The 20,336-nt window shown below is 36.7% G+C and overlaps 1 protein-coding gene across 1 annotated transcript in view; it reads right to left on the bottom strand.

Moving 5' to 3' along the window:
• Positions 1-20,336, bottom strand: part of Gpc4 (glypican 4) — a 111,928-nt gene that overhangs the window by 25,486 nt on the left and 66,106 nt on the right. Inside the window, exon 2 of the mRNA XM_026405603.1 lies at positions 12,430-12,588. Coding sequence (XP_026261388.1) covers positions 12,430-12,588 — 159 coding nt within the window. The remainder of the gene's footprint in view (positions 1-12,429; positions 12,589-20,336) is intronic.

Below are 20,336 nucleotides of genomic sequence, written 5' to 3'. Positions count from 1 at the left end.
AACGAGCATTTGAGAGATAGTGTCTGTGATCAGGGTTTATTCACTCTTCAATTTTCAGTTTGGAGGCATAAGTATATGTGTTCTGAAGATCAAGCAGCTGCCATTCCTTGAGCTCATGAATGGTCACTTAACACTAGAAAGGAAATAAGCACAATAACATGCTGTGAATCTGAAGCAGCATGACACAGTGGGGAAAGCACAAGATTCTTACTTGGAGCTGTGTGACCACAGTTGGGTAAAAGGACAAACTTCTCTGAGTCTCTACTGCCCTATCCACAAAATAGGGATATTAACTAATGCCTGGCATGAAGTAGATGTTCAATATGTAAACACTGCTAGAAGTACAGGAAATAATGTGTTGCAACCCTTTGAATTTCTTTATAGGAACAATCATTTTTAAAAATAATCTTTTAAGACTGGTTTTTATCTTTCCTAGTAGAGTCAAACATAATCCATCAGGGGAAATAAATGAAGCTCAAAGCTGCTGGAGGTCTGCTGAGAAGACCCAAGGCCTTATAAAACTGAGACCTGTTTATCCCAAAGGAAATGTTTAATGGCTCTACCTTCCAAGGCTGTGAAGTGTCCCAGACATCTAAGAGGGTGGGAACAACTACTGAGTGAAAAATAAGGAATGGAGAAACCTCAATTCTGGAAAGACAGCTTACATTACATTAAAAGAAAGAACACCATACACAGCATACACATGTAAAAATCAAGAAGTAGCCATCAGATCAATTCTCACCCCCTCCTTCAATATATTACATTTGCATATTACCTTGTTTGTCAAAAGACTGCTAGATACAAAGACTGAGTTAGGGGACTGTTAAGTATTTTCTAGCTTTAAAATGTAATTATTCTTAGTAGAAGCAGTACTGATTTAACATGGGAAAAACTAGAGTGAAAAGACAAAACTTTTCCATACAAATTTTTTCTATGTAAATATCCTGTCTTTTAAAAAAGAAGAAGAACATCGTGTACTTCTGGAACTTCCATCGGCAGCCACTTGTCTTGCATCGAATAAACATTCAAAATTCTTCAAAAAGGTCAAAGGACCTCCAGTTCTGCTATTAAATGCCATTAGTTACTTTTTTAATAAACAAATGGCTAGCCATTGATTAACGAGCTAGAATGTATTCTAGAATCAACCTGTGACCTTAGAGACTGGAAACCTTTTCCATTCAATCCATTTGCTTGGTGCTATTAACTACCACCTTGTATTTACATTATTAGGAAGTTGCCTTTTACATACAAGGATTAATTTCCCCTTTACTATAAATGCTGTTTTTCATAGCCCTGGAGTGGCATGTAAACATTAAGTCACCATATCAACAAAATTCCTAAGAAAAGAAGCCTCTTTGTAAATGCTACAAATCATACTTTTCAAACCGTTAATAAAAGGGAGTTATACTCAGCTATTCTTTCACCCAATATCAAATATCTAATGAAGAACAGCTAATACAGGCATCTACAAAAGTAAAGGGGAAAGAAGAATCAGAAAGCATTTTACTAAGAAACTGAAACTTTGGTTTATAATCTCCTCTTCTGACTTGCATTTTTGGGAGTGTGTGAAAGCTTTTAACAAGCACTTTCCTCTATCATGGCATAATCTCACTCCTCAAGAGTGCCTGATAAAGTACGGTGTGCCAAAAGGTCACATAATCAACTAATGTTTATCAGTGGAGAGAAAATTAATAGGTTGCTCCTAAGTTGACAGGCCAATTGCCAGCTGTGGCCCTCATTAGGGATTGTTCACATATCAAAGTTTGCTAGGAGATCTTGCAAAAGTAGGATCACCCTTCTTTTCCAAGGTTAATTTTATTCCTTGAAATCATTTTGAGTGCCTCAGCTCTAAGGGGAAAGTATAATGTTTGTATCTCCCAGCTCCTATCTTTGGCTAACATGACCAGGGACACAGGCTTAGTACTGTGTACTCAGTACTTCTGCTGGGCATCATTCCATTTTATGAAGGTCACTTCCATCACCAACTAAGCAATTTACTTAAGGACTTCCATAGCTGTGATGTATATATGTAAATCACTCACACACACAAAACAAACACACACACTAACACTTTCTTTAACAATTCCTCTGTTGACAGACATTTAGTTTGATTCCATATTCTGGCTACTGTGAACAATACAGCAATAAACACTAGAAGGTAAGTATCTTTTAAATATGTTGATTTCAATTCCTTTGGACATACCCATCACCACAATTGAACCAGCTAGTAGCACACTTGCTTTCAAGTAATAGAACCAATAACAACAGAGCCCAGGAAACCCCCAACATATGATAGGGGCTTCCATTCCCATTGTAGCAGTAATCACAGAGTGTGTACCCCATGTACCCTACTATCTATACCATTCCTGCCTAAACCACCAGAGGAAGCCCATTCTCGCAAGAACTACAGAGAAAGAGAGTCCCTCAAGCTCTAACACAGTATATCAAAGCTCACCAATCACAGCCAAAGAGTTTATGATAAAGTCAATACAACACAACAAACTGATACCCCAGGACACATCAAAAAAACTTTACTAAGAAGTCATTCACATAAAAGTGGAAGAGACATACATCCCAACACATGCAAATTACAACACAGACACACAAGAAGTATGAAAAAAAAAAAAAACAGGTACTCCGACACCTCCTAAAGTTCCTAAGTCTCTAATAAATGGATGACAAAGATATTAAAAGGAAGAAATGCTAGAAAAAAAAAACAAAATAATGATTTTTATAAAGCATGATAAAATATAAGAAAATACAAATAAACTACTAAATGAATTCAGGAAGATAATGCAAGATATGAATGAGCACTTTAATAAAGAGAGATTTGGGGGAGAAAAAAGTCTTAGAAATGAAAAGCTCAGTAAATCAGATTAAAAACTCAGTTGAAAACCTCACAATATACTAGATCAAGTAGAAGAAAGAATCAGGCTTGAAAATAAAGTTGATGAATCACCACATTCAGAACACAACAAAGAAAAAATAAGAATGAATGAACAGAACACAGAAAATCTCTGAAACATTATTAAAAGATCAAGTGTCAAAGTATTTGGCAAAAGAACTACATAATGAGGATACAGAAAATCTATGAAGTGAAATAATGGCAGAAAATATCCCAAATCTTGGGAAATAGGTGCTGGGGATATAGTTCAGTGCTAGAGTGCTTGCCTAGCATGCATGAGGCCCTGGGCTCAATCCCTGGTACACATACACAAAACCCCAAGTAGAAATAACCATAAAAAAGAACCTCTATAATTTATGATTATATTATAGATTGCAAAAATTATAATATAGAGCAAAAATATTAAAAGCTACAAAAGAGAAGCACCAAGTCATATTTGTAAGTAAACACACAAGAATAACAGCAGATTTCTCACCAGAAACTCTACAGGTTAGGAGAGCATGGAATTGTGAACTTCAAGGCCTGAAAGAAAGCAAATGGAACCAATATACCCAGTAAGACTATCCTTCAGGATCAAAAAAAGAGAGAGAGAACAAGAAAAATAAAGAAAGAACTTCCACCGGGTGTGGTGGCACATGCCTGTAATTCCAATGGTTGAAGAGGCTGAGGCAGGAGGATCACAAGCTCAAAGCTAGCCTCAGCAATTTAGCAAGGCCCTAAGCAACTTAGCGAGATCATGTCTCAAAATAAAAAATATAAAAAGAGTTGGAGATGTGGCTCAGTGGGTTCAATCCCTGGTACCAAAAGGGGAAAAATCCTTCCAAGATAAGCATCAACTAAAGAAATGCATGACAATTAGGTCACCATTACAGAAGATACTTAAGGGAATCCTCAATCCTTAATCCAGAAGAAGAAATAAGATTAACATAAAAAAGAGCACAGAAGAGAAATAAAGAAGAGCAGAAACACAAATGAGAAACAGTAAAGAATCACACATTATCAATATAGCATAAAACTGGAAGAAATAAACAGAGTACTCAAAAGAACCAGAAGAAAAATCAATAAAGTGATGAGAACAACTGCATATCTTTCAAAATAACCTTGAACATGTGTGTATATGCATATTATGTGTATCTGGTGCTGGAATCCAACCCAAGACCTTGTGCATGCTAGGCTAGTGTTCTGCTGATAATATACACCCCTAGGCCAACAATGAATGTAAATTACAATGGATAACTACTCAAATTCAAAGAATCATTAGGGAATATTTTGAACATTTTTATGCCATGAAATTGGAAAATCTAGAAGAAATGGAAAAATTTCTGGAAACATGACATATCCAAATAGAGTCTAGAGTAAATAAAAAACAAAATAGGTCAATAACAGGTAATGAAATTGAAGCAGTAAAAGAAGTCTCCCAAAAAAGAAAAGCCTAGGATTGAAGGGATTCAGTGCTGAACTTTACTACTCTTAAAGGAGAAGTGATACCAATGTTTTTGAAACTATTCCACAAAATAGAGAAGGAACCCTTGTAAACTCATTCTACAAAGTTAATATTACCCACTAAAACCTGACAATGGCACAATATAAAAGAAAATTATAGACCAATATCCCTGATGAACATAGACGCAAAAATCTTCAACAAAATATTTGCTAATTGAATTCAACAGTATATTAAAAAGAACACGTATCATGACCAAGGTAGTTTTACTATATGGATACAAGGATGGTTTGACATACATAAATCAATAAATATAGTACAGCATATAAACAGAGTCAAGAGAAAACAATCATAGTCATCTTAATCGATGCAGAAACCACCTTTGATGGATGAAGTTCAACATCACTTCATTTTGAAGCCCTGAATAAATTAAGTGCAGAAGGATCATACATCAACATAATGAAGCCCACATATAACAAACCTATAGCCAATATCATTCTGAATGGGGAAAAATGATTTTCTGTAAAACCAGGAAAAAGTCAAGGTGGCCACACTCATGATTCTTATGCTATATTGTATAGAAATTTTAGCCAGATTACTTAAGCAAGAGAAAAAAAAAGGGCTACAAATAGGAAAAGAGGAAGTCAAATTATTCCTTTTTGCTGCTGATGAAATTCTATTCTTAGAAAACCCCAAAGACTGCACCACAGGACTCTTTGATCAGATAAGCCAATTCATTGAAGTAGAAAGTTCCCCCAAATAAACAGCTTTTCTATATAACCAATAATGATCTCACTAAGAAAAAAAATCAGGGAACCAATCCCATTCACAATAGCCTCAAAAATGCAGAAATAAACCTAATAAAGAGAGAAATAATAAATTATAAAAAGTCTCAATGTAAGCCCTGAAACAGTGAAACATCTAGAAAAAAATATAGGGGAAACATCCCAAGATATTGCTACAGGCAACAATTTCCTAAATAGGACCCCAATAGCTCAGAAAAATAAAGCAGGAATTAACAAATGAGATGACATGAAATTAAAGCTTCTGCTTAGCAAAGGAAACAATCACCAGAATGCAGAGACAGCCTTAGGAATGGGAGAAAGTCCTTTTTCCCCCTAGTATGGGGGATTGCTCAACCACTGAGATACAGCCAGAGCCCTTTTCACTTTCTGAGACAGGGTCTCACTAAATTGCTGGCCTTGAACTTGCAATCCTCCTGCCTCAGGCTCCTGAGTCACCTGGATTACATATGTGTGCCACTGAGCTCATCCAGAAAGGGAGAAAATCTTAGCTATTCATCTGGCAGAGGATGAAAACAACAAAACAACAAGTCAGTCAGTCAATAAATGGGCAAATTATCTGAACAGACACTTCTTAACAGAAGTAAAAATGGCCAATAAATATATGAAAAAATGCTCAATATCTTTAATATTGGAGAAATGCACAATAAGGGAAAAGGTAAAAACTGGAGAAAGGTACAATATGGCTTCTTCTTAGCTCAGTCATAATGGCTACTATAAATAACAACAACAACAACAACAAATATTGATGAACATGTAGAAAAAAAAGGAAGTCTTATAAATTACTGGTGGGAATGTAAATTAGTATAGCCACCAAGGAAAAAAGCATGGAGGTTCCTCAAGAGACTAAAAGCAAACTACTATATGATCCAGTTATCCTATTCCTGGGTCTACCCAATTGCAATAAAATCAGCATACAAAAGAGATACCTGCACATCTATGTGTACTGCAGCACTATTCACAGTAACCAAGATGTGGCATCAGCCTAGATATCTGTCAAAATAAATGGATAAAGAGAATATGGAATATATGCACAATAGAGTATTAGTTAGCCATAAAGAAGAACAATACGCTGTCATTTGTAGAAAAAAATGGATGGAGCTGAAGGACATCATATTAAGTGAAACAAGCCAAACAGAAAGACAAGTATTACATGTCTTCACTCATGTGGAAACAAAATAAAATAAAACAAAAAAAGATGACCTGAAAGAAGGGAGAAGGACATTGAGACTGGGTGAGAGGGGAGAGAAAAAGAAGGCAAAAGGAGGGTAAACACAATTAGGGTGCAACACATGCAAGTATGTAAATGTTACTTGACACCCATTAATTTGTACAATTAATGAGTAAAAAATTAAAATAAATTATGGTGTCAAATATTTTTTAAAAACAGAATATAATATAGTTTTAAAAATACCCCTCCTTGTAATAAAACTGAAAAGTATGATATAAATTACCCATAATCCCATACTGAGAGAACAGCAATAACTTATCAGATTTCCTTCCTGTTTTTTCTTATAAAAACATCTTGTCACATGGGTGACATCATGCTATATTATTTATATCCTGTTCTCATGTAACACTGCTAACATTGATTAAAAATTCTTCAGAAATGTTATTTTCAATGACTACATTCTATGACATCTTAAGGGCAGGTCAAAGTATAATACCTGCAGGGTGTTATGCTTATTTTCAATTTTTCACTATAATAAATAATGCTGGGATAGCCATGCTGTTAACACTCATCTCTATGCAGATATTTCTTTCCTTGGGATTCATATCCAGTGTAGAATTACTAAATCATTCAGACATATAGCCAAATTCGCTGCCTGAAAATGTATGTTTGAGTCATATTTATTATAAGTGTTCTAACTGCTCTGCTAAGAGGATGGAGATATGGGTGGGGATAATAAATGAAAAGGAACTGAAGTGCAACTGGCTTGGGAAAATTCTCTAGGTCAAACAGTTCAATTCAGTGGTGGATTAAATAAGCCTTTTCTTTTTCAGGACAGACAAAATGCACAGAAAGGGGTGGGAAGAGATGAACAACAACATCCCAAACTCCCAGTCTAAAGCACAACAAACCAACAGAGTCAATAAAAGCAGTTCAGGGGAAACTCTACTATGTATTTACTCTCCTGCAAACAGATCAGCAGTTTCTTGCTGATGTCACGACTTCTGAAAAAGTCCAAGCTAATTGCAGAGACCCAAAGAGTAAAAGTACTTTGGGCTCCAGAGGAGCTGCTCAAGGACTTTCAATCTGAGAGACAGCCAATGTTAGAGCCACAATTGGTCACACTTCAGATAACAACTCAAAAGGCAGAAAACCTTTGTCAATAGAGAAATGTGTGCGTGTTGTCTGAGCTCTTGATTTGATTAAAGTAAGCTGGCAGTGGCTCATTCTCATCAAGTTTCACAGAAAGAAAAGAATTAGCAAAAATACTGGTTTTTAGTCTCTTTCACATGGAAGGAAATGAAAATAGAATTGTAAAGGAAAGAGTAGCAGCACTTTCCAACTAAATTAAAGAGAATTAGCATGATCTGGAAGGAACACTGCATCTGCAGAGAGGCCAGGCAACCTCATGTCTTTCTCTGTATTTTGGTGACTACTCAGCCTGTGAAATGCTGCTCACTACACTAAAGCAGAGGTTTAAAAAAGCAACAAGTCAAAAAAGTCTTAATAAACAAAATCTGAAGCACAGATTAACAACCAATCCATGTTATGCTATACATTTCTATGACACACTTATTTTGAGGACATCTTAGACATTTTTCAACCTAAAAACCTCCCAGATGGTTTTCAGTAATTATAGCTGTGCAAAGGATAATAATACATCTTAAAAATACATATTTAAGTTCAGGGGTCTGGAAAATTCCACAAATTTTAGTTTGGCTGATGACCATGAAGCTTACTTAGGTGGACATGTTTTGTTTTTTAAGGTGAGCGGACACCTCATTTCCACTGAGGTCCTTACTTTTACAGGACTATGAATTCAAATGCCTTCAACTCACTGAGCCCCCACACTGGGTTTCCTACTGGCTTAATGAAGTAATGGCCAATATGAACTACAGAAAAAAATTCAATCAGTGATTAAAATACGATTCAGCTAAAAGTCTGAAGAGTGCTTCATTCCCTGCCTCTGTGAAATGATAGGCAATGGGGGCGGGCTTGAGGGCTTAAGAGAAGGGTAACCACTCTGGTTTACAGAGCCCATGTAGATAGATGGGATAGACAATTATTTCTTTTATGTGTGTTTTAAGCTAATTCAGAAAATTTCTACTATTATTCAAGTTAACAAGCTGCAGGCTCATGGGAGGGTTTCAAAGACCTGGTGAGAGTAGCTGAGGGTTAAGAAACGATAGAGCAAAAAGAGAGGGTACCATACAGATGGCTAATTAACATCTTGTAAGACCTTTCACTAAAGCAGCTGGTCTAGTTACATGTTTAAAAGATTGAGAGAATTTTTAGAATTGAAAGGGTTTTTAGAGAGCATCTAGCTCAACCCCCTCATTTTATGGATGGAAAAACTGAGACCCAGTTAATTGCCCCAGGTTGCAGAAGGTTCACTGCAGAACCAGCCTGACAATCCATTGTGTTCTGCCACCCATCCAAAGGTGCTAAATTTGCTCTGATGACAAATTAAAAAGAGTTTCTCCAGTAGACTAGTATCCGACAACATCTCTATTTTCTTCTTTTATCATGCAAACTATCTAGGAAACAGTTTGATTCAGGGAGATATTTAGTAATAATACCTCTTCATAGTTGTTATATCATTTTATCATAAATTTCAGACATTTTTAATATAGCAACTTTAATCACCATAACTTATTTAGGTTTTTTATTTAATTATGCTACTTTAAAAAAAATAATTACTCTTACAAAATCCCAGATATTTTGGGGTGAGTCCTTTTGCTGTGGTTCAAAACATGGATTATGCCTCACTTCTACTATTTCTATTCCTTTTACCAAGCAATTCTTCCTAACCCTCCTGAACTAAGTATTTGATTAACATATTCATGAGACAACTGACTCAGCTATGCTAATTAGAAATTCTACTATCAAAAACAAATTCCCAGAACTGGCCAAAAGGGGGAGCAGTTAGCTCTGTCACTATCATGTTCTGGCTGTATGTCTACAGCTTATGAACATGCTAAGGTAAACAGTGTACAAAAAAAGTTTATAATATAGAAAAACATTTAAGCAAGTCCTTAAACTCAGAGGTTCATATTTAGAACATAAGAAACCTGAGAATTCTGTTGGGTTGCGGGGGTAGGAGGCCTACCAAAGGAAGCATTTCCTTGTACTTCACCCAGGTCTAAACATATGTGCACACATACATGGTTTATAATTTAAAACCTGATTTGTAGACTGTATATTAGCCTGATAATTTGCAAATAATAGAAAATTTAAAGTATAAAACCAAAAAAATAAACTCGGAGATATTTCTCAAATCCAATGACTATCAAACATGCCAGGAGCTGACACCAGAACACTGGCATGGGGTCAATGAAGGCAGACTGATGGAAAACTAGGGCAATGGGATAATTTCTAGAAACAGAAGGTTAATTGCCTATAAGCCTTATTTTTATTGAAACATGTATTTTTTTAAAAAATAATTTTTCTTGCCTTAGAAAGGAGGATTATCTCATAGGCATAGATAGATTTTGATGATATAGGAAGTTGTCTTAGCTCAGGATTACCACTTGGAATTACACCATAGGTTAGACATCACTACAGATTCTCCATTGAAGTTGTCTCATATGTTTCTGTGTGTCCTTTGGCTATTTCCTCACTACAGATTCCTCATTACAGCTTTGTGCAACTTTTGCCCTATCTTGGTTCCCCATCTGCCATCTTGTTAGTCTGCCCAACTTCCTCTCCCATTCACATTACAGACCCAGGGTTTGGCTTTTATAATAGTTTAGACAATTCTTTGACCAAAAGCACCCACTCTTGGATTTCTGACCGTCAAGACATACCTAAAGCACTGAACTCAACATTCCTAGAACTTTACCCTTGAGAAGTATTGGCAAGTCCTAATAGCCAGTCTTAAAAATCAGTCAGTCAATCCACGTAGCACCCATGAGAGGATTTTGGTTTGCTGGGTGCCAGTCAGGTTTTACCATTTAAAATTATTTTATCATCTCAAAAAATCTAACTTCCCGAAAATGTGTGAAGTATTCTAGCTCTGTTCTGATCTCCAAACCAAACACATTTCTGCAACGACCCTGTCAAAAAATTTAAACAATGCTCATTAAATGTATTGGATATGCCATATTTTAACTAGAAATCAGAAAAAACAAACTGAAGTTTCATAATAATTTCTCTTGATAAGTTCTAAAACTGATAAAGGCACAATTTTAACATATTTGTTAACTGTGAAGCATGGTAAGAAAGGGCAAGAGAAACCGTTTTTCTGTCCTTTTTAAAAACATATGCTAACACTTACTGATAAAGTTTCTCTGTATGGCTTTCCAAAAAAACCCCTACACATTGGAATCATAGGAGTAGTGCTATAAAACTATGGAGACGGGGGAAGAATAGCTAAGCCAGCAGGCCCATAGGCTAGGACTGTGGGCTCCACTCCAGAGACATGTCTAACAAGAAATAGAGTGACTTGGAGAAGGTGTCCTTGGAACTTGGAAACAACTTTATCTCTACTGAACCATGCTGCCAAGAGGAGAGCCATTTCTAAAGAGCAGGATTTTTGTTTCTTTCTGAATTCCATTATGAAGCCTCCAACTGGTAATTTTTAAATCTCAAGTTTTTCAAAGATGACCATCTAATTATCTAAGTTTGCTCCCCAGAATAAAAGGGAACGTTTAGGTTATTAGCTTGAATGAGAAATGCAAGTACATACCATTTTTCCCAACATAATTTAACAATAGTTTCATGATAGAGAGATAGAAGTGGTCTAATAGTGTATTCTGCCAATAACACCCATTTTCAAATGGTGTTATTAAGATATTTCCACACAGCCTATGTGTAGGGAGGCTGGAGTGATAAGGAAGATATATAAATTTACTACCATCCACACAGGGAAAGGAAATAGAACTAATAAAAAGCACACTTTTGTATGCTTGAGAAAATGAGTAGGGTCACTGGTACATACTAAAATACACAGACAGTATTTTAGTTCAACTACATTATAGGTTAAATGTGCTGTTGTGGTCTAGCCTGGAAATTTAACTAACACTTATTAAATCAGTTATAAGTTTCAAATAATGAATCTCAAAGCCAACATTTGAAATACAACCTGTTCTATAGCTGGGGACTGTCTTATCAGCTATATCAAATCTAATTTAGTCTAACTTCTCACCATGGTAACGAGCCCTTTGCAGAAATACTCAAAGACATTTCACATCCAGAAAATTTGCCTTGTACTTCTTCACCACACATAATGTCAAGAAAAGCATGCTTCAAAGGTACTATGTAATTAGAATGGCCTTTAAAACAGGCACAAAGGAAATCATTCCTATTAAAATTAAATCTACTTCACAACAATCTTCATACTGAGTGAGCAGCACCAAAGAAAAGAATCCTGAGGTGTTTTGGACCTCATATTCTATTTTTAAAAGTCTGTTTTCTATAACATTGCTTCAGATCAGATTGAAGTACCTCTCATTTGGCTCATATTGGATATTTTTTCACTATTAAAGGAAAGTGTGCCTGTGAGAAGCCACGTCTGGCACAAGGGATTAGAACGGGCTCTGTTGTGGCTTTCCATGGAAAGAGTGTGCCAGACCCCTGCTAATAATGAAGCTGGGGAGGAAGCCTAGCTTAATGAAGGCCATAGTATGGTAACCACCTCTTGGTTGCTACTGCATGGACACTCAGGAGCTGAGCTTTAATCCTGTGTTCTGCAGAGTTTCTAGAATCCTACCTGTCTTTGAGGATCCATTTAATTTGAAGACCAGCATCTGTAGACTCTCTATGCCCACTTTGACAGTTTTCAGATGCCTGCTTTTTATTAGGAAGTTCTTTTTTTAATAAGTGACTTGCGTCAACACTATGCTGTGTTTACCCAAGAAAATAAAGCATTTAAATTAAAGAAATCTATTTTTTTTGTTTCTTGTGACTGTATTTCCACCATGACTACTATACAGATTCATGTGCATCCAAAATGATTCTAGCAATAAAGCTGCAGGGCTTACTTGCACCTGGAAGCCAACAAAAAGAACATCTTGAGATAAAACTTAAGCACCAAGGGAACAGAGGAGCTCTGAAAAAGCAATCATACAAATTGAACTGTCAGCTCTTAAGTGTGACTTGAATAACATACCATCAAACTTCTTGTAACGGGAAGCAAAGACGGCTTGCAAATGATTGCACTGTTCGCTGACCACACTTTTGAAATCATCTTTACTTTGCAGGCTGTACTTCTCCTCCATCTCTTGAGAGCAGCAGGTATAACCCTGGGGACAGATCTTCAAATGATCACCTGGAAGATCAAAAGTAGGACAGTCAGTCTCTATCATCATCCATCAAGTCCAAGAGGGAAGGGTTTGATTTAGGTGCATTCACGCTGCTGCTTTTCAGTCTGTGAGGTTTCTGCAGAGGTCTAGACATCATGTGTATTGAAAAAAATCTCATGATGCCTAAAAGCATTTATTTCCTTCTTGAAAACAATATAATAAAACTCACTCCAAAAGACCCAAGAGCCTTCCAATCAGGGAGACGAATAAACCACAGACCACTCAGTGTGACCAATAAAAGGAACAGCATTCATTATCAATCAAAGTCTCTTTTATGTATTTGCTGAGATTTTATGAAAAATACTATATAAATACAAAAATGAGACACGGTTTTTCTGGATTTTGGAGTTTATGTTCCAAAAGAGACAATATGTGATAATAGACAAAGACTGAGCAAATATATGAGCACAAGTTAAAATGGGGAAGTGAAGGGATTTGTACATTTCAAGGAGTTGTCAGCCCAGAGGAATTTGAGCAGGATAATCTGAGTCTATGATAAATCACAAAGAGGTGATAGTAAATGGCCCTTGATTTCAAGATTTTCTGCCCAGCATCTGTACAAATGTTAAAGACTATCTTATAATTCTGTATGGTGTAGTCACTCATCCCAATATAGACTAGTAGATTCTAATAAATGTAAACCTTTCTATAGTGATGCAGCCCTAAAAGTCAAGGAAAATGTCAAAGACACATCACCTCACAGCAGCCCAAGCCATGAAGTACCTCCGTCCTTTACATCAACTGCATTATGCTTGTAGTTTGTAGCTAAAGGTTCTTTCTATATGCCCCAGAGTTCCCTCACTGTTCCTCCTGTCACAAAACAAAAATTGTGTTTTGAAGAAACAATGAGTCTCTCCTCACAGTAACTAATAAAAAATCAGCCCCAACAGCTGGACGTGGTGTGGTGGTGCATGCCTGTAGTCCTGGATACTTGGAGGCTAAGGTAGGAGGATCACAAGTTTGAGGCTAGCCTCAGCAACTTAGAAAGACCCTGTCTCGGAATTTAAAAATAAATAAATAAAGAGGGTTGGGGGTGTGGCTCAGTGGCAGAGTTCCCCAGGTTCAGTCTTCAGTACCACAAAATTAAAATAAAATAAACAACACTAATTGGCATAGTATAATTTTGTCCATGTTTACAAACATTCACTTTGACCGTGCCTTCTGCTATTGCTACCCATATTCCATGTAAGACAAAAGCGATTTGAAAAGAACCAAGATCTTAGAAATGTTAAGCCAGGTACAGTACTGCATGTCTGTTGTCCCAACTACTTGGAGACAAAGGCAAAAGGGTCACTTGTGCCCAGGACTTTGTGGCCAGCCTAGGAAATGTAGCAAGACTCCACCTAAAGAAAATCTCAATAATGAGTTTACTGAAGACATATAAACCTGTCAATGGTAAGTGTGCTTAATAAATAAAGGGTTACAGAATGAAGAGCATATCTTTCAAACAACACTGACCATGTGGAACAAAATGGGACATAAACTGGCCATTACCACCACTTGGCTGTGTGTACTTACAGGAATTGGGCCTTCACCTAACATAGATGCCAAAGGAGCTCTGTGTCTGGGTGAGGGTATATCAGGAAAGATTAATTTGGCAACTTATTATAAGCAGATTACCAACAGTACTTATGCAAATAATTATAAAATCATATGTGTTCCACATCATTCTTACTTCTAACACAATAAGGGCAGGAGGAGAATAGAAGTGCAGTAAATTAGATAATAAGGAATGAGGAACAGAGGGGGACAGGAAAAGGAAAGACAGTGGAATGAATCCAACAGTTTCCCCATGTACATATATGAAAATACAATGAATCCTGTACATCCATAATAATGGGGTCCTAACTAGAATAAAATATATTCCATGCTTGGATAATTTTATCAAAATGGACTCTGCTGTCATGTATAACTAAAAAGAATGAATAAATTTTTTTAAGTAGGGAAAATGTTACTTCTAGAAACAATGAGTATTCAATATTAAAGGTTAATATTTGAATAAGTTCCCTATCCAGAAACTTCTAAGTTTCTTTTGGCATTTCTGAAAACTTTGGTCAACAGCTAATTCAACTAACTCTCCACCCCCACAAAAAAATTATATATATGAGAAAAAGGTACTGTTTAGAGCTATGAAGTTACAGAATATCTCAGAACTCCTTGGTAAAAGACTTGGTAAAAGACCGGTTACTAAATCTCAGTTTTATGGACACACCTTTGTTACAACCAAAACAAAAGTCCCTCCTCTCTGGCTTAACAACTTTGCAGTAGGACTTTAGCCCAGGCCACATAATTAACAGGGAAATACCCAGTTGTCTCTTGGTTTCAGGGTTAAGAATTTCCGCCATTAGTTAGTCTTAACACATAAAACAATATCAAGGACTCCAAGCATATAGTGCTGTAGCTGTATTAAATAATAAATATCACACTCATATCCCACATAGAAAGTTAAACAGGATGCTCAGAGTGAGAACTTAGCAATTAAAGTAAATTACTTCACAAAAGGGAGTAGATACTTTCTTAAGATTGTTACAGGCAACTGGCTGGGGTTGTGGCTCACTGGCAGAGCCCTTGCCTAGCATGTGTGAGGCACTGGATTCAATTCTCAGCACCACATATAAATAAATAAAATAAAGGTCCATTGACAACTACAAAAATATTTTTAAAAAATGATTGTCACAGGCTAAAATTCATTCTAGTTCAGGTTGGTTTTCTATTCCTTGCAAAGTTTACATTCTGAAATGTATTGAATCTCCAAAGCAAAACAATTTATGAGTTTAGAAAGTCATCTATGTTCACCAAATCTTAACAGACTTCACACATATAATAAAGGATCATTTATTTGAAACTATGAAAATAGGCTTCTAAGTTCAAGGAAAAAGATCTCCCCTCCTAATATGCACATGCATGAGGGCGTGTACACAACCTGAAGTCAGAAAATATTAAACAACATCAGGAAAGAATCATTTTCTTCAGTTTAGGTGTTAGACATTGAGAGGTTTAAGCCTACCCACAGGAATTTTACACTGAGGATACACCCTTCAAAAATGGGCAAAAGCAATAAAAGTTTTACTGGTAACCTGCTGAAAGCAGACAGCACCGTTTACACTGGCACACATAAAAGGCCCCAGCATGGCCCAGGGCACTCCACCCATCTCATATCCACCAAGGCCTTCAGGAGGACTTTATGGAGACCTGCTTATACTTTAACACTGGAGAGCATCTGTGTTTTGGCAATACCTAACAGAAAAGAAAACAGTGCACTTTCATCTAAGAGATCTTCCCAGGAAGACTTAGTGTCATGGTGAAAGGCTTGTCCCAGGTAAAGAATGACAACAGGGTAGGTACTTGGCTGCTTCAGCTTGCAAAGTCATCTTCCTCTCAGTACAAAATTCTCACTCCAACATGCTACTTTTGGCCACAGAGCCTCAAGCGCACCACTTATTCTGTCTGCATTTATTGGAAGCATTACCTGAAAATGTAATTTGCCATTTTTGCCAAAAGCCCTGAGACATGCAGTTCAAGACACACTTGTGAATTAAATCCCAAGACATACTTAGGCTACTGGGGATTCAGTGCCACAACCCAGTTACTGCTGATGAGATATACAAGAAGGAAAAGGGGAAGAGTTATAGTTCATTTGAAAACGGAATTACAGCTCTGTGTTCTGGTAAGAATCTCTGAGAACTCGAGTAACCTGAGTTATTTTAAAACCTGAATATTTCAGGGCTGGGGGTGTAGTTCAGCGGCAGAGCATTTGCCTAGTCTGCATGAAGCCCTGGATTCAACCCCAGCACTGCAAAGATAAAAATAAAAATAAAAAACCTTGAGTATTTCTACTTTAAGCACCCAAAAGGGTTTATTTTGAGAACCAAAATGCACATATTTTTTGAAAGACATTCTATGTGTTTGAGACTGCTTTTGAAGGCAGTGTCTGAATGAAAAATGTTTTATCTTTCTGGAGATCTCCTTTCTAAACCCAGTGATCCTATGGATGTATTTAAGAAAAATGACACCACTTTTCCTTTAGGCCAAGAGCTGAACACCAGGACAAGGGAATCAATATGGCACCATCAGACAGGGCTTGCACATTTATTTATTTGTTTATTTAGTTACTTACTTAGTTAGTTATTTACTTGGTGGTGGTGGTGGGGATAAAACCCACAGCCTTGTGCATGCTAGGTAAGTGCCCTCCCAATGAGTATTCTCAGTCCACGTATACTTTTTAGAAGGGACCTAGGTGACCCTGACATACACCTTTCATTAAGAATTATAGCTGGGCTGGGGATGTGGCTCAAGCGGTAGCGCGCTCGCCTGGCATGCGTGCAGCCCGGGTTCGATCCTTAGCACCACATACAAACAAGGATGTTGTGTCTGCCGAAAACTAAAAAATAAGTATTAACATAAAAAAAAATTAAAAAAAAAGAATTATAGCTGAGGGGCTAGGGTTGTGGCTTAGTGGTAGAGCACTTGCCTCATACATGTGAGACACTGGGTTTGATCCTCAGCACCACTTAAAAATTTACATAAATATTGTGTCCATCTACAACTTAAAATTTTTTTAATTAAAAAAAAGAGAATTATAGCTGAGCTGGGCATGGTGGCACATATCTGTAATCTCAGTGACTCAGAAGGCTGAGGCAGGAGGATCATAAGTTCAAAGCCAGCCTCAGCAACTCAGCAAGGCCCTAAGCAATTCAGCAGGACCCTGTCTCTAAATAAAATATTAAAAGGGTGGGGATGTGGTTTCGTGGTTAAGTCCCCCAGGTTCAATCACTAGTAACAAAAAAAAAAAAAAAAGCCACACACCACATAGAGAGTTGGGAAGCTTCAGGGATTGAACCACAGAAGAGTTGGGAACAGCAGCTCACCACTGAATCCAGTAACCCAGTGAACAGTTGGTTATGATCTATAACTGTCATCTGTCTCCCCTATTTCCCTAATTCAGTCTCCTGCTGGATATACATAGTTTATTATCCATGTAGCTCTTCTAGTCCCTTCTAATTCGCCTGTCTGCTTCCCACTCTTTCTTTACTCACATTGTTCTTTTTTTACTCCACCCCACCTCTTTAACTACACATAATATGAAACTGAAGGGTTTTTTTTTCTATTTGTTGTACTTGCTGAGAGTTCCTTGTTCTTAATTTTAAAAGCAGGTGAATTGAATGCTTTATGGTTTTCTAAGGAAGCACCTAAATTAAGTTGCTTTTTGTACATGGCCCTTGATTAGTTTTTTACTTTGTGGGTCAGTACCCCTCAATAGAAAAAAGGTCCCCCGGCCCTGTCCTAGGAGGCTTGGATGGGATTCAATGAAGCGTGCTTTTAAAGCTTAACTCTATGGCATTAAAAAAAAAAAAAAATCACTGGAAAGAGCCAAACTATTTTCAATCGCGCCAGCTCTATGTAATTTCTCTTTAGTCTTAATATCAATGCCTTAGTTTTCAAAGCTGAACAAAGACAATCACAATAAATTACTATTCGATCCTGCTGAGTGTGTATTGGTTCTTTTTTTGTGTGAAGGACTTCAAATCAATGGTTAAAGAAGAAGGCACTGAATATGAGGAATCTATTCCTTTAACAATGCTCTGGGGTGAACAATCTGTGCAAGTGTGCTTTCTCACTTTATCTCATTTGCTCTTCACACCAAAGGCTGAATCTGATATACAAATGGGGTGCGTCTAATGTCTGTTTATTTTCAGTTGCTCATAACCCAGCTCTCCTTAGAAAATGTTGTAAATGGTGGTTAGGTTCTCAAGTCGGCCTTCAGCTTATTGACTACTAATGTGACTTCTTTCAACTCTATTTAACACACCATTTTCTACATCTCTTCCAGAAAATTCATTTTCAAATCTAGCTCAATGCCACGAAAATAGCTCTCCAATCCCCACACTTTTTGTGGTATAAGGGAAGACAGTAATAGAAGAATACTTAGATTTGCCACTAAGGTGTTAGCTTTCTGTACCTGCAGGAGACAAAGTAAATCTCTAGGGATTATTCCTCCAGTGTCTTACATGGAGAAAATGACAGTCAGAAATCCTTCCAAGATACTAGCAGAGAATTCAGCCTTGGTCGCACCACTGTGATTTGTAGGGCAGTCATTCTCTTTACCCAAATCAATTTCACCAATGTGGCAACCAAATGCCTTTGAGAAACACAAGAGACACAAACTGTACACTAAGGGGAAGAGGCTACAGTGAGGCACATTTGAGAACAGTCTGGAAACATTTGTAAACTGCAAATGTAAGAGGCTATGATTTTGCATTGGCTTTTCTTGAAGTAACCCAAGCTTTACTTGGGTTATGAAGAAAAATCCGGCTCTTTATGAGACAAAGAAAAAGCATCTTTTATACTCTGATCAGCTCCTAAAATTCTGAACAAAAAACACATTTCTGAAAACATATACTAAGTGTCAGAGAGGGGCAGAAGTAAAGTACCTCTTTTTTGCAGCTGGTTCAGGATGATTTCTGATTGAAGATGAGAATGCAAAGAATCTGAGCATACCAAGCAGGAACTTAATAGTATGCGTATGTGATGATGAATGGATGGCAACCAAACATAATATTTAAATGATCATTAAAAGCAAAGTGTCTGGGGCTTGGGGTGTGGCTCAGTAGTAGAGCGTTTACACAAGGTCCTGGATTCCATTTCTAGTAACAACAAAAAAATTAAAAAGAAATAAAATAAAAAGAACAAAGTCCCGGGAACCTAAGGAGACATGACAATGAAATATAATGTGGTGTCCTGGATAAGATTCTGGAACAGAATGACATCAGGGAAAAATCTAAGGAAATCACACAAAAACTTGTATGTGAATGTTCCTAGGAACACTATTCATAATAGCCAAATTTCCATCAACAGATGAATGGATAAACAAAATATGACATTTATAATAGAATATTATTCAGTGTAGAATTAATGAAGTTCTGATGTTACAACATGGCTGAACCTCAAACACACAGCCAGTCACCAAAATCTATATTGTATAATTCCATTTGCATAAAAATGTCCAGCATAAGCAAATGTAAAAAGAGAAGGTCGATTAAAGGTTGCCTAGGGCTGGGAGGAGGGATGGGAGGAAAGTGGGGGTGATAGCTAAAAGGTGTGGAGTTTGCTTCTGAGATGATGTTCTAAAATTTGATTTTGGTGATGGAAGTAAAATCAAATTTTAGAACATCATCTTAGAAGTGTATCAAAAGCCAACGCATACTATATAAATGGGTGAATTATTTGTTTATGAATTATATCTCAGTAAAATTGTTAACAAATCAAAAAACTTAAGAAAATTAAAAGAAAGTATGGATTATAATGCCTCTATGCTGATTCTTCAATTGTGACCAATGCACTGCACAAATATGAAGTGTTAATAATGGGGATTAATTTTAAGAGGTGAATATAGAAAACTTTCTATGCTATTTTTCCTACCTCTATAAATATAAACCTCTTCAACTAATATAAAAAGTTTATTTTAAAAATAAAAAGCAAGCGTTGGCTTTCAAAGTTAAAGAGGATAAATCTATGTGGCCAGGGGGGGAAAAACTTTCATCTTTCTTTCAAAAAAATAAAAATACTTGACATAATTCTAATATTGGGGAGCTACATCAAACTATTATTTGCTGAGGCAATTTTCCTAATCCATCAATTGCTGCTTTACCCTTTTCCTAATTTTTTATTTGTTTTGAAAGTAAAACAATTCCTTGTTGTTGGGTCTAAAGCATTA

This window comes from Urocitellus parryii, chromosome X (assembly GCF_045843805.1).
Source record: "Urocitellus parryii isolate mUroPar1 chromosome X, mUroPar1.hap1, whole genome shotgun sequence".
Lineage (NCBI taxonomy): Eukaryota > Metazoa > Chordata > Mammalia > Rodentia > Sciuridae > Urocitellus > Urocitellus parryii.
Note: the sequence above shows the minus strand (reverse complement) of the source record. Positions and strands in the feature narration are given on the sequence as shown.